Raw genomic sequence first — 13,217 nt, 5'->3', positions numbered from 1 at the left:
CACACACACACTACCGGTCAAAAGTTTGGGGTCACTTACAAATTTCAATTTCACTCCATTATAGACAGGATACCAGCTCCATTATAGACAGGATACCAGCTGATCTGAGTGGGTGGCTGATCTTTAATGCAATTTCTACATTTCCCATTATCAACAACCCTTCATCCAATGTTCCAAATGCTCATTTTGTTTACTAATCTGATATTATTTTAAAAAACTAACTAAGAAAATATTAAACAACCCTTTTGCAATTATGTAAGCACATAATGTAATCTAGAAACTGCTGCCCTGGTTAAAAAAAACAAGGCAACTGATCTCAGCTGGGATTCTGTCTATAATGGAGTCCAATGGAAATTTGTGAGTGACCCCAAACTTTTGACCGGTAGTGTATATTAAAAAAAATATATAGTTAGGGTGTTGTGGGATCTAACTGTGAATTCACTTTTCTTCTCAGGTGAGGTGGACATTGTTGAACTGCACATAAAGGCCTTGACTGAAGCTGGGGTTAAGGCTAAAGACATCGCTGTTATTGCTCCGTACAATCTACAAGTAAGTCATTGATTAACTCGAGGAACTCTAAAATAGATCTTAACTCAAGTGCTACTACTGTACTGTGTCAAAGCAATAAGGCATAGGTTAAGTGTCCATATATTTGCAATACAAGATTTACACTTACACACAGTCATGAAAATAAAATCCCCCAAAATTTAATGTTAAAATAGAAATCTAAAGTATCTCAAAATAATTTAATTGATGAGGTTTTTAATGTTTTTATCTCTGTTAAGGTCGATCTTCTGCGTCAGAAACTTTCTTTGAGGCATCCGGAGCTGGAGATAAAGTCAGTGGATGGATTTCAGGGCAGAGAGAAAGAGGCTGTGGTGTTGTCATTAGTTCGGTCCAACAGAAAGGGTAATTTATTTTACTTTTGCTCTGAAGTCTTTTTTGTTTCTGCCTCGCCATGAACGTCGGCAGCATTCATTTGTTCATTCTTTTAATTTTAGGGGAAGTTGGATTTCTGGCAGAGGACAGAAGGATTAATGTGGCTGTTACACGTGCAAGACGTCACATCGCTGTTGTGTGCGACACCCAGACTGTCCAGAATCATGCTTTCCTGAAGTCCCTGATCAATCACATGACTGAGTTTGGCGAGGTTAGAACGGCATTTGAGTACATCGGAGACATTGTGCCACAAAACTACACCCGCGACCACAAAGACACAAAGACTTCTACATCTGCCAGCAGCTCCACGTCCAACAAACAGAAGGTCAAAGATCGGCCTCTAAGCAGGGCCAAGCAACAACAAAAGAAGGTCACTGGTAGCAACAGTAATGGAAATTCTGCTGGTACAGAGAAGAACACAAAGTCCTGCATAACCGCACTGACAGAGGAAGAACAGAAGAAGAACAGGTGTGCTGAGGTCAGAGCGCAGGTGGAGAGCTTTGTAAAGGCCTCAAATCAGAGTGAACTACAGTTCCCATCATCGTTTAACTCTCATGACCGCCTGCTGGTCCACCAGATTGCTGAGGAGCTGGGCCTCGTGCATGAGAGTAAAGGTGAGGGGAAAGACAGGTGTATCACTGTTGCCAGGCCACTGGTGTCAACACCAGCTGAGGAGCCAAGACAAGAAGAAGATGAAGAAGCTCAGGAAGAAGAAGCAGTCCTTAAACCCCAAATGGAGCCACTTTGTCAACCTCCATTAGACCTCAAAAGGTTACATTTGGAGCGAATGAAGAGGGAGCAGCAGAAGAGGGAAGAAAACGCTGAATCAAAAAAGCAACAGAAAAACATCCCACCAGCTCCGGCCCAGTCATTAAAGAAGCCCAAGTCAGCTAAAGGTTTGTAATAGAATTCTCTAATTTCCATGTGTTAATTTAACCTCTCTGTTCCGGTATATGTTTCAGCTCTTACCATTTCTCTCCCAGGAAAGAGCCGAATGAAGGCAGGCGCCTGTGGCATCGCTGCTGCCGCCGCTCCAGATGATGACTTCGACACACTTATCAATGCTGTCATTAAGGCCGACAGTGTATGCAGTTTTGTCAAGTGTAAAGCTTCTGTGCTGACACTTGGACAGCTTTGCCTGTTCTGCAACAGGCAGTATTGTCTCGGTCATCATATACCAGAGGTAAGACGGGAACCAGACCCTAACCAAATAGTAGTTGTATGGTTTGTGGGTTTTTAGTATGTTGCTGTATTGAAAATGCATGGATGATGCCAAGTATTTTATAAGTTTATGTACTGTTATTTCAACATAAGTCTGAAAAATGTATGTCTTAAATGTAATAAAATTGTGGTTTTCTGATTGTCATGCTGTTAACTCTTTCAAGGTTCACGGCTGTGGGGATAAAGCCAAGTCTCATGCTCGGATGAGAATAAGCAAAGAAGGCATTCTTTACGCCGGGAGTGGGAAGAGAGACACAACCATGGACCCCAGTAAGAAAGCCTACCTGCAAAGGAAGCTGGACTCTAAACTGAAAGATATGTCATCACAGAGGAAACCAAAAAAAGACAAAGAGAATGAAAGTTAATAATACCAAATCAACTCTATAATTAACATAACTGGATACTTTCTTTTGAACAAGATTAAACTACAAAAATGTTTGAAAGTATTAAGTTTTGTTTAATCAATCATACAGTATGTTGCCTTTCTAACCTTCATTGGACACAGTTTGGTATCCTACAATTTGTTGCTGAATTTTGAAATTGAAACTATGCAACGTGTTGCTTATTTGGTCAGTTGTAGTACCTGTAACACACACACTCAACAAACAAAGTCTTCTCCAACTGTAGTGCCATGTGTTTTCCTGTTGTCTCTACCCTACAGACACTGTTACTGTCAGAGGACAGATTGTCAGTGGGATGGACATTTCCCCCGCTGCACACAATCCAGGGGAGAAGTAGGGAAAAATCCTCTCTGTAAATCTGTCTTTGAATGTGTGTATTGTTGTCAAATCAGCAGTGTTGGTGAAAACAACCTTTCCTTTGTTATAGTCCAGCTGTACAGTAATCTTCTCAGGCTTCTGCTTCAACACAAGCTTGGTGCGAGGCGAGGTCTGAGCCCAGAATGAGTCTCTATTGCACAGGCCGATCACCCAGAAGCCCTCACTAGGGATGAGGAAGACGCTACTCTTCCTCTTGATGGACTCTTGTGCCACTCCGATGAACCAGTCGTTGCCCTGGCCGACCTCCACGGTCCAGCTGTGCTTCCCGGATGTGAAGCCAGTCGCTCCCAGCACGCACACACGGCTGGTGCAGCGTTCAGGGTTGTCCGGTACGAGCTGCTTGCTGCTGTATTGTACACAGGTCAACTCTCCAGAGAATTGTAAGTTGGACTGGGCAGTGTTAGGATCCAGAGTGAAGGGAACTGAAAGTATAACAAAATTCAGTACATTCAAAATACTTAATCGTAAACTTTACCTTTTTAAGCCGTTGTCTGCTCAGTTACCACATGTGACGATGTTGGCCATCTTCTTCCATATTCCAAACTTGAGTAATCCCAGATGCTTTGCAGAGTTGATCAGGATATCTCTGATACACTCTGGCTCTTGAATGTTGCATTTGGCCCTGAAACATGTTGAAATAATCACTACATTGTGTCATGGAGCAGGGACAGTAGATATTCATTTTGGGAGATAGTGAGTTATGCATACCTCTTCTTTGTCTGCTTGTAGTCCTTAAGTTACAGAAAGAAAGTGGGGAAAAATTAACTAAATGTTAGGTGCTATATCTAGTAGCTATATGCACATCACATGTAGGTTCAAGGTTTTGGGAAAAAAATCAGCAGTGATAAATAGTTACACCTGCACACTGACACTAAAACACAAATGATTTAAATGGACAAAGTTTTCATCCCAGTCGGATCTTTGTCAAATTACCATGAGGCTGAGAGGCCGCATGATGATAGCAGTGATGATAGTGTGTCCAACACACCAAGGGTGATAAACCTCTGATAACTCTGAACAATTGAAGAAGTACACAATAAAAACTCTGTCTCAAGGACTGGGTGTACCAAGACAATATACAGTATACATATCTCAAATATAAAGGAAACATTTTGGTCAATGTGTTAGCATGCTGTCTGTAACATTTAGCCCAAAACACCTCTTTACAAGTACAGATGTTGTTTTTTTTAGTAACATACACTAACATACATGGACAGTATGTTATTGTCAAGAATGTGGACATATATCAACAAACTATACCTTAAATACAGTATTTCTAACTACAAAATACCTAAGGTTACTTCAAATGTTTGATGTTCTTGGTTTGACTTCAGACTCAGACAAGAGGTTATGAGATGAAACTGGTAATTTAGTTTTGTCTATTTTTTTGTGTACGTCATTAGAAAAATAGGCTATGATGTAGTATATATATATATATATATATATATATGTGTATGTATATATATATATATATATATATATATATATATGTGTATGTATATATATATATATATATATATGTGTGTATATATATATATATATATGTGTGTATATATATATATATATGTGTATATATATGTGTATATATATGTGTGTATATATGTGTATAGTGGTGACACATTTGAATGCTTTTGTTACAAGAGTTCTTTTGTTAACCTAAAACTATTTTGAATATTTTCTTAAATGTATTTGAGATATTTTGAACATGCTTGATATATTTGATGTATTGTTCTCTCTCACTTAATCCTTGTCAAGAAAGCATCGATCCCATGGAGTACACAGAGCTTTCAGTGTGTACTTCATTGCTTTAGAATGTTTATCAGCCTGGGCGTGTTGTGTTGCGTAAACACACTTGTCGTGAGCCCATGGGTGCATAAATATTCTGGTATATGGAGCATTTTTAAACATTTTGACCTAAAGAAAAGCCAACTGGGATTAAAATGTTGTCTTGTGTGGTTGGTGTCAGTGGGCAAATGTAACCACATTGTGTAAATAATGGCTGTAAACGTACCTGTAAAAATGGGAAGTCCTTCGCTCCCAGGGCTTCCTCAATACCACTGATGGTGGAAGAGAGGGTTTTGATCTGGTCCTTGATGTTTTCCAGCTTTTCGCTCATCACTTTTGTTTTAATTTCCTCTTCCTGTTTAAGCACCTTCAGTCTACTGTTTTCTTGCTCCTGAAGAAACCGGCGTAGCTTCTCAAACTCCTCCTTAATTGCTTCCTCAACTTGATAAGCTTGGCTCTGTAATGTTGAGAGAGCTGGTTAGTTTGACAGTAAATCAAATATGTTTGAGTGCCGTGCTGAAGGATTTTTTGGTCGAAACTGAATTTAACACAAAGGTTCAGAATTTAAAAGTCCAACAGTTAACCTCAAGAGAGAACCTAGATGCACAACAAAACTTACACACAATAAATAACTCTTACCTGTATATAGTTTTTGGTTTCCTCCCATTGCGCCTTGGTCTTGATTAGAATTCTGTGCTTTTCCTTCAAGGACTCCAGCACGGCTGAAATTTCTGTCTGAAATGTAAAAAAAAAAAAGTTTAAATAAAAGTCTGGAAGCTCTAACAATACATCTCTTAGTTGATAGACAAAATAATTATTTGCAATTTCCCTGAATCAATTAGCTGCTTTTTTCTGGTTGGTCTGGCACATTGTGATGGACACTTTTCACTAAATGATAAATCAAATAATTGAGAAAACAAAAAGTTTTCTTTTGCACCCCTATTAAATCCCCTTCTACACCTAAAAAAAAAAAAAACTTTAACCATAGTAGCAACACATCTTTGCTTTCACAGATAAGTAATTGTGTTTTTTCTGTTTTTATTTTTACCTTTTTCTGCTGGGCCCCCTCCTCAACTGGACAGCACTCGTGAACTTTATGCTGTTTTGACGATTGGCAGACGAGACAGATGAGCACTTCGTCATTCTGACAAAAAAGCTTCAGCTTCTCATTGTGAAGACGGCAAACCTGTTGATTCCTGCTCGTCTTTTGCACTTGATATTCGTCCGCAGCTATCTTTAGTAGCAAATTGATAGGAGGCCTCCCGAGGTCAGACACAGTGCGACACACAGGACATTCTCGACATCCTTTCCATTCCCAGAACTTCTGTAAACAAACTCTGCAAATATTGTGGCCACATTTTAGGAGAACAGGAAGGTAATAAACCTCAGAGCATTGAGGACAAAGTAAGTCCTCTTCAGGGAATGAAATCGCTGCCATCAGGCTTAAGGGTTCCTGTAATGTGAGGTGACAGGAAAAGTTGTTCCTGCCTCTGATGTGTTGAGACTAGTCGTACAACTCTAAATGCTCTGTTGCAGCTTTTAGAAATGCTGGTAAACTAGTATGACTGGTTAAATATGTATTCCACAGTATACCGTATTCCACACACTATGTCAAAACTGTGTGTGTGTGTGAGAGAGAAATAAGAGACTTTCACTTTCGATACACTTTAATTTCCATATTCAACACAGTAACATGGTTTGACTCAATGCATAAATATATTAACAATGCATCTTAGTCAGACATTAAACCATAATTTTCTCAACACGATGTCGAGAAAAACACAATTCTACATGTAGTTAAATGTTGTGTTGTTGCTGCATTAATCCTCTGAGGGCAGAGCTTAGAGGCAAAAACAGAGGTAGTTAAAGATGAGTGGCTGTGCTGTCACTGAAATCTTATTTATACCCCAGAACCAAGAATAAATAGTATAGACAATATCCATGCTTTACAAGAGTTTTACATTGACTGTACTACAGGTAAACAGTGAATAAACATTACTTTGGATGCAGGGACCTCAAACTAGAAGCAGGCTTTGTTCAGAAAGTGAGGTCCGGCAGTGATGTGCGAGAAACATAAGTGCTTGTGCAGTAAAAGTATATGTGTTGGTCTCTCTCTTCTCATGCTGTCAACCTACTTACATGTTGTATAGAGAGAGTACAAAATACTTGATGCTTTAAAGCTGCAGTATTGTGTTTATTCCTCAAGTTTGGTTATATAAGTTTGCCTTCATTATGAATGTTTGTTGCAAAAGAAAGGATTTTGTCCCTGCAGCACCAAGAAATTATCCTATTTTCACCATATGATTGAACTTATCTGTTTCACATCAAGGTTTTTTAAAAGAGTAGTTTTGTAAACTGCAACTAGTCTTACTAAAATGTATTAAGAGTTCACAGTTTGAGGAAAACTGACTGTATATAAAAAACCTTGTTTTAGCCACAATTTTTATTTGACGTGGCTTTTTTTGTCCCAAATCACACTATGGTATACATCAAATAAATTGAACAAATACATAAGGAATACAAATAATAAAAGCCTCTGAATATTAAGAAATACTATAATAAAACAATTCAGAAATAAGTAAATATATTTGCATGGGTACATGATTTGATGTAATCCTCTGCTGCTTGGCATTGTAAATACATACAACATAGTTTTTTGGCTTTCTCCCTAAAACCACCTTACAATGCCTCTGCAAGTAAATGATCTTAATCTGACTACTGACATTTTACCAATTCGTATTTACATGACTACAAATAAAAATTAAAACATACTGTATCTCCTCTAAATAGTTATCTGACTAGTGTGTAATTGGTCAAAGAAAATCCTTTCCCAATAGGTTTCCTTCCCAACAATATTTGTCCTTAAATTGCAACAATATGTTGATGTCAGACTTAAGAGTAAAACATGGACAGAAAAGGAATTTCTATGAACACAATGTGTGTTGATCCGGCTCCTTAATCTCAACGAATAAGGAAAGAAACAGCTGCATGAACCTGTTCTGTAAAGACATACTAGTTTTTGAATGGTTAAGAGATTTTAGCTCATTTTAGGTTTAACAAAACACCTCAAATAAATCAAACCTGTTAAACAAATTAACATGAGAATAGAATGTACATGAATACAATAATAAATATACCATGTATGAAATTAGTTAAATTCAGAAATGGCTCTGTGTTCTGATAAAAAAGATTGTTGATACAAGAAAAAGTGGATGTTGTGTAAAAGGTAATCAGACAATGAACAACAAACCTCAGATCACTGACGATCATTTCATCTTGATTTACAAAAAAACAACTCTAACGCATGAAATAGCAAATACAAGTTATAAATGCTCTCTGGACGGTCCATTTTCCTCTAGATTCAAATTCTGCAACAAAAAGGCCAGTCATCAGAGACTATGTTGGCTCCTCTGCAGCTTTAATTGAAATGTAACACTGTCAGTTATACCTCCTCAGCCAGCTGTAACTCACAGACTGATGTCTGTTAATGAGATGGATGCCTTGAATGTGTCCTCAAAGTCGCACTCTGCGAACATTCTGGTTTCGGTTCCGCATCCTCTTTACAGAGCAGTGAATTATTACTCCTCAAACATCTTCAGCACATCTCGAGGCCGCCTGCTTCTCTCAGATCAGTCAGCAGCCTGGGAGGCTTCACACTGTGTCTGCGGATCCAACGCACAAACCCAGTCTCACAATCACACAAATCCAGGTTTCATGGAGGACTTGAAACATTTAGGACAACCCTTTGTCCCGTTTGTCTGCAGACACCTGAAAGGGAAAAGCAGCCGAGTGTCAACAGCTTTATCTGTGGCATTGAACGCGTGTTAAAATAAAAAAGATATACACATCTCTGAAATGTTTCTTTAAAAAAGTAGTAATAGTACGCTAAAACACCAACTTGAGATGGAAAATGTGGGAACAGGGTAAGGCCTGCAGTTTTTGGTCCCTGTCCCCAATGGACTCTCCACACATGCCGCAGTAGAGCTCCAGCTCCTCGACACACTGCAGGAACTTCACCACCTGCTCTCTGAGCTCCTCCTGCTGCCCCCGGCTCCGATAAATCCCTTCACTCAGGCAGTGCACCTTTAGCGTACACAGCTTAAGATACAAATCAGAAGAAAAGATAATGTGACATGTAGGCTCTGCCTTATATCTGCCAGAACAAATTAAACACGAGCTAGGCAGATTCTTCTGGTTCATAGTGTGAGCTGAAACTAAACTTTACTAAAGGTAATCATTTCAAGGTAAAAAAACAACAGTGAAACATTTTGTTACAACTTCCCTCGAAATTGATGTCTTCAAATGGCTTATTTTGCCCTACCAATAGTAAAAAAACCTCCAAAGTTATTCAGATTACAATCATGTGTGACAAAGCATTTTTGCTTAAAAAAGACTAAAGTGATTATTTGATTATTAAACAAGTTGCAGATTAATTCTGTCGAATTACTTAATGATTCATTGACTAATAGTTGCAGCTCTACATGTATCCTTTGTAACATCAGTTACCTTGTTGCCCATCCCATCTGCTAATTCCTGTGCTCGCTGCAAAGAATCAAGAGCCTGGGAAATAAACATTGAGGCAGGGTGTGTCACAATTACATTACATAATTACTACATTATTATGGGAAACAATGAAACAGTCATAAGCCTGTCCTATTGAAAGTGAGATAGACATAAAATGATGGTACCTTGTCAAATTCTTTCTGCAGAAGCCAACACTTTGCAACTCCCAGGTACACCTGTGATTGTCCGACACGGTTTCCGATCTCAGTCATGATACCCAGTGCAGACTCATAGCGAGGGAATGCTTTCTAGATGGATGAAGTAAAATGCCAAAATAAACTTCCCCATATAGCTGCCAGAGCAACAAACACTGTGAGGAAAATACTAAATATTTGAATCAAAACTTTCTATGAGAAATGCAAAGATATATAAATCAAAAGATAAAATTGTATTGTTAATCCAACAAGTCTGCACAAATGGTGGCACCTTACATCAGCGTCACGCCTGCAGCGATGTATGTCTGCAAAGTTTAGTAAGCACAGAGCCTGCAGAGGACGGTCACCGTGCTGCAGAGCAATCTTCATAGATTCCTGTTCAAGTGGAAGACATGGGTTTTAAAGTCTAGCCCCCTCACCTGTGACACCAAAGCTCTGCTGAAATCTAATGATGGAAAATCAGTTTGGATCATTTGGAAATTGGACTTTCAAGTCAGTCGGGTTTTTTAATCAGCAGATACATTTAAGTTAAATGGCAGTTTTAAACTATACGGTAACATAATGTATAATATGCCTTCTAATAATAAACCTAATATGGATGGAAATATTTCATTGGGTACATTTAACTCAAAAACAAACATTCTGTGGCTGAGAGCATTAAGCAGAGAGTTGTTTATAATGCAAAGACGTGCAAATACTTTTACAAATGCCGTATTATTCCATTCAGCAGTGTCAAGATATTTTCAAATGATTAGTGATGCAAAACATAAGATGTTGTAGTTTCACCTTTAGGACTCCTTTTGTACTCTGGTAGTGTAACTATGACTACATTTGTCAATTGTTTGTCCAAATGTGTTCGGCAAATGTAATAAATCTGAAACGCATCCCGCTGTCTTGTTACTTTACTTTTGCACTCCAAGGCAATGACATCAAGTTATTTTTCCCCCACAGTACATAATTAGAACAGAGTAAAGACCAAAGCCACCCTCTTCATTAACACTTTAAACCAGCGCCTCTGTGAGCATATTTTTGTCAAGGCCTGGTACAACAGAACAACTGGCGCTTGCACCTGTCAGCAGCACAACATCTACTGGTTCTCCAGCTCTGACATCAAAACAGACAAACCCATCAGGGGACAGCAACTTTGATGAGGAAACACAAGTTATGAAAGTTTGTCTTTGTGGGGGTGAGTCCCGTCTCTGAGGACTGTTATCGTGTGTTGGACGCTTATAAAATAATACCTCACAGCACTCCATGGCGTCTGGCAGGCGCTCCAGTTTCCTGTAGGCGACAGACATGTGGTACTGGCTCATGGCTCGATACTTGAGGCTCCAACCCTTGCCGTAGTCATTGACAAGCTCAGCTGCTTTGCAGGGAAAGAACAGGGCTTTCTCATAGTCCTGTTGAAAGAGGTTATTGATGAGCAAGCCCTTGCCCACAAATGGCAGTGTGTTAGACATTCTATTCATGGACTTTTTGGTTTTGTCATTCCTTCCTAAGACCATTCAACCTTTGACAGTATTCAAGCAAAGTCCCTTTTAGAAATTTTTTGTTTTTGCTATAGGTGTCTCCGGTATTATGAATTGTTTCATAAAATAACGAGACATATGAGAGCATTCTTTAAATGCCACTTCATCACAATCCCATTGAAACCAATCCTCCCTAGGGAGCAGAGGGATTACTCTTACAAATCTCTGATGTCAAGGGTACTACATGAGCAGTCCCACAAGCCAGCCCACTCACTCCGCCCTTGTTTCACAATGCCCAGTCCCACATGAGCTAACCATTGATGATGTTTGCTTGGATGCTTGGCAGTGTTATCATACTCTGACCACAAACACGTTGGCAACATCAGTATTGATTGCGCAATAAAGACACACGTGCAGTCCAATGAATGGTTCACCCAAACAAAATACCTGAGAAGTCTGCAACGATCAAAGTATGATTTTTTTGACAGGAAAGGTTCTTTATCAGACTCCTTGCATTATGTTATGTGATACAACAATACATGTTGAAGACATTTTGTCTAAAGGTAATGCCAAGCAAATTTTAGGAGATAGAATCCGCAGTGCAGCACATATTAAAATGATCAAAAGCTTTCAGAAAAAATCAAATGTCATTGACTTTATACCTTAAGGTGGACATAGATGTTTCCCAGACTGCAGCAGACTCTGCACTCCAGCATCTTGTCGTCATTGTTGTGTGCGTAGCGAAGGGCCTTCTCGTAGCTCTCCAAAGCTTTCTGGAAGACACTGAGGCCCAGGAAGGCGTTGCCCATGCTAAGACACACCTGGCCGTTGAGCTGCAGGCTCACAGTGGTTCCCTGCATGTTTAAGCAGGTCTTACAATAGGACACCGTTTTCTGGAAGTCGCACAGCTTCTCGTTGCTGCGCGCCAAGTTCAGGTAGCCCTCTGTCAGGTAGTCTGGGTCCTCCATTTCCCTGGCTGTGTCGATTTGATCTAGAGCGTACTGTGAAGAGAGTCAGTGGGAGGTGATGGCAAATTGTGAATAAATTTAAATAGATACTAAATAACAAAAATGTATGTAAAAGTTATATAATTCGAAAGACATGAGACCTTTCCTTTATAAAGTCCTCATTAAAGCGGGGTGAAAGAGAGTGGGTGCGGCTTGACTTAAGATGATTATGTCAACAAGACATCCCACACTGATACTCAGGTTGCAGGGCACTTATTTACTCAGCGTTGTGTGGAAGCCACAAATTAACCCATGCTTCTCAAGATTACTGTAAATGGAACCAAGTGGGTGACCTTTGACCTCCTCTTGTATAAACGTCGCTTGGACATTATAGAAGTGTTAAAATGCTACTACAGCACAAACTGTACCACTCCTGAGCGGAGATTATGATGACATAAAATCAATGGGATTTTTAGTGGCACACACATTGCTGGTACCATATGATAAAAATATGATCACACAGTGGTGACAACGTGAGAAAGGTATTTATGAATTATCTAAACCAATTGAAAACCCAGATATTTAGAGTAGGACACTGATTATAGCTAGAATTGGTTCCTTAACTAGATATTAATTTTGACGTATTTTATTAATCCCACAAGGGGAAAACAGTTGCAATGTTGCATACTGTTGTTTAGATAGCTTACCTTGAGCATATCTTTATATTTTCCCATTTCTGAGTGAGCTGTGATCAGGCACCCCAACACCCGAAACTTCCCTCCAGGATCTGAGGTCTTCTCCAGCACTTTAGTCCAGACATGCAGGGCTTTGTCTGTCTGATTGGACTGATACAACCTCAGGCCCTTCTCTATCTGCTGCTTGGTTTGGTCCTGGCCCATCTCTGGTGCAAGGCGCCTCATAAAAATATTTATTCGTTTAGGCCATGCAATTTCAGTGAGGCAGCAAGAAAGTAGATCCTTGCCATGCACAGAACAACTCCGAAGAAGATCCCTTGAAGACGATCCTCCGAGAGGCCGCTGCCAGAAGTCCTACCAGATCCCGCTCTCTCAGCCCCGGCTGTGCTGAGATGGAGAGGAAACTGGATCCACCAAAGTAAAACGGCAACACACCAAGACCATTATCACCAGTCGCTTTGTGGAGAGCAGGAGGGCCAGAAAAATATCTTCCCCATTTAACCCTGCAATGATCCTCTCTCACCATCAAGTGTTCCAAAATTCTCCTTCAGATTTCCGCTTAAAAAATGCCAAAGAAACACGTTTCCCGGCGGAGTGCTAGCAGCGATATCCCAGAATATCTGCTCCCTCCACACCCCAGCAAAAGGAATTCTCAGCCCCCCCC

At 39.7% G+C, this 13,217-nt stretch overlaps 3 protein-coding genes across 4 annotated transcripts in view; 1 reads left to right on the top strand and 2 right to left on the bottom strand.

Moving 5' to 3' along the window:
* The window catches only part of ighmbp2 (immunoglobulin mu DNA binding protein 2), an 8,334-nt gene extending 4,634 nt beyond the window's left edge, over positions 1 to 3,700 (top strand). Inside the window, exons 13-17 of the mRNA XM_034878974.1 lie at positions 455 to 549; positions 786 to 909; positions 1,002 to 1,835; positions 1,923 to 2,122; positions 2,325 to 3,700. Of these exons, the coding sequence (XP_034734865.1) occupies positions 455 to 549; positions 786 to 909; positions 1,002 to 1,835; positions 1,923 to 2,122; positions 2,325 to 2,525 (1,454 nt within the window). The 3' untranslated portion in view covers positions 2,526 to 3,700. The remainder of the gene's footprint in view (positions 1 to 454; positions 550 to 785; positions 910 to 1,001; positions 1,836 to 1,922; positions 2,123 to 2,324) is intronic.
* rapsn (receptor-associated protein of the synapse, 43kD) lies at positions 589 to 13,210 on the bottom strand. Of its 2 annotated transcripts, XR_004657605.1 has the most exons (9): positions 12,566 to 13,210; positions 11,574 to 11,912; positions 10,684 to 10,842; positions 9,719 to 9,817; positions 9,413 to 9,535; positions 9,231 to 9,284; positions 8,623 to 8,822; positions 7,373 to 8,492; positions 589 to 600 (listed from the first exon to the last, which is right to left on the bottom strand). XR_004657605.1 is itself a non-coding variant. In XM_034878987.1 (8 exons), the coding sequence occupies exons 1-8, from the start codon at positions 12,776 to 12,778 to the stop codon at positions 8,420 to 8,422; spliced, it is 1,260 nt and encodes a 419-aa protein (XP_034734878.1). In that variant the 5' UTR covers positions 12,779 to 13,210; the 3' UTR covers positions 6,379 to 8,419. The 2 variants fall into 2 exon arrangements, 1 of the variants encoding a protein (XP_034734878.1); XM_034878987.1 differs by lacking the exon at positions 589 to 600 and having other exon boundaries at positions 6,379 to 8,492.
* Positions 2,730 to 6,306, bottom strand: LOC117949000 (zinc-binding protein A33-like). The gene is made up of 6 exons (XM_034878986.1): positions 5,773 to 6,306; positions 5,364 to 5,459; positions 4,951 to 5,181; positions 3,648 to 3,670; positions 3,443 to 3,561; positions 2,730 to 3,361 (listed from the first exon to the last, which is right to left on the bottom strand). The coding sequence occupies exons 1-6, from the start codon at positions 6,160 to 6,162 to the stop codon at positions 2,811 to 2,813; spliced, it is 1,410 nt and encodes a 469-aa protein (XP_034734877.1). The 5' UTR covers positions 6,163 to 6,306; the 3' UTR covers positions 2,730 to 2,810.
* Positions 13,211 to 13,217: the final 7 nt, after the last annotated feature.

This window comes from Etheostoma cragini, chromosome 8 (assembly GCF_013103735.1).
Source record: "Etheostoma cragini isolate CJK2018 chromosome 8, CSU_Ecrag_1.0, whole genome shotgun sequence".
Taxonomy (NCBI): domain Eukaryota; kingdom Metazoa; phylum Chordata; class Actinopteri; order Perciformes; family Percidae; genus Etheostoma; species Etheostoma cragini.
Note: the sequence above shows the minus strand (reverse complement) of the source record. Positions and strands in the feature narration are given on the sequence as shown.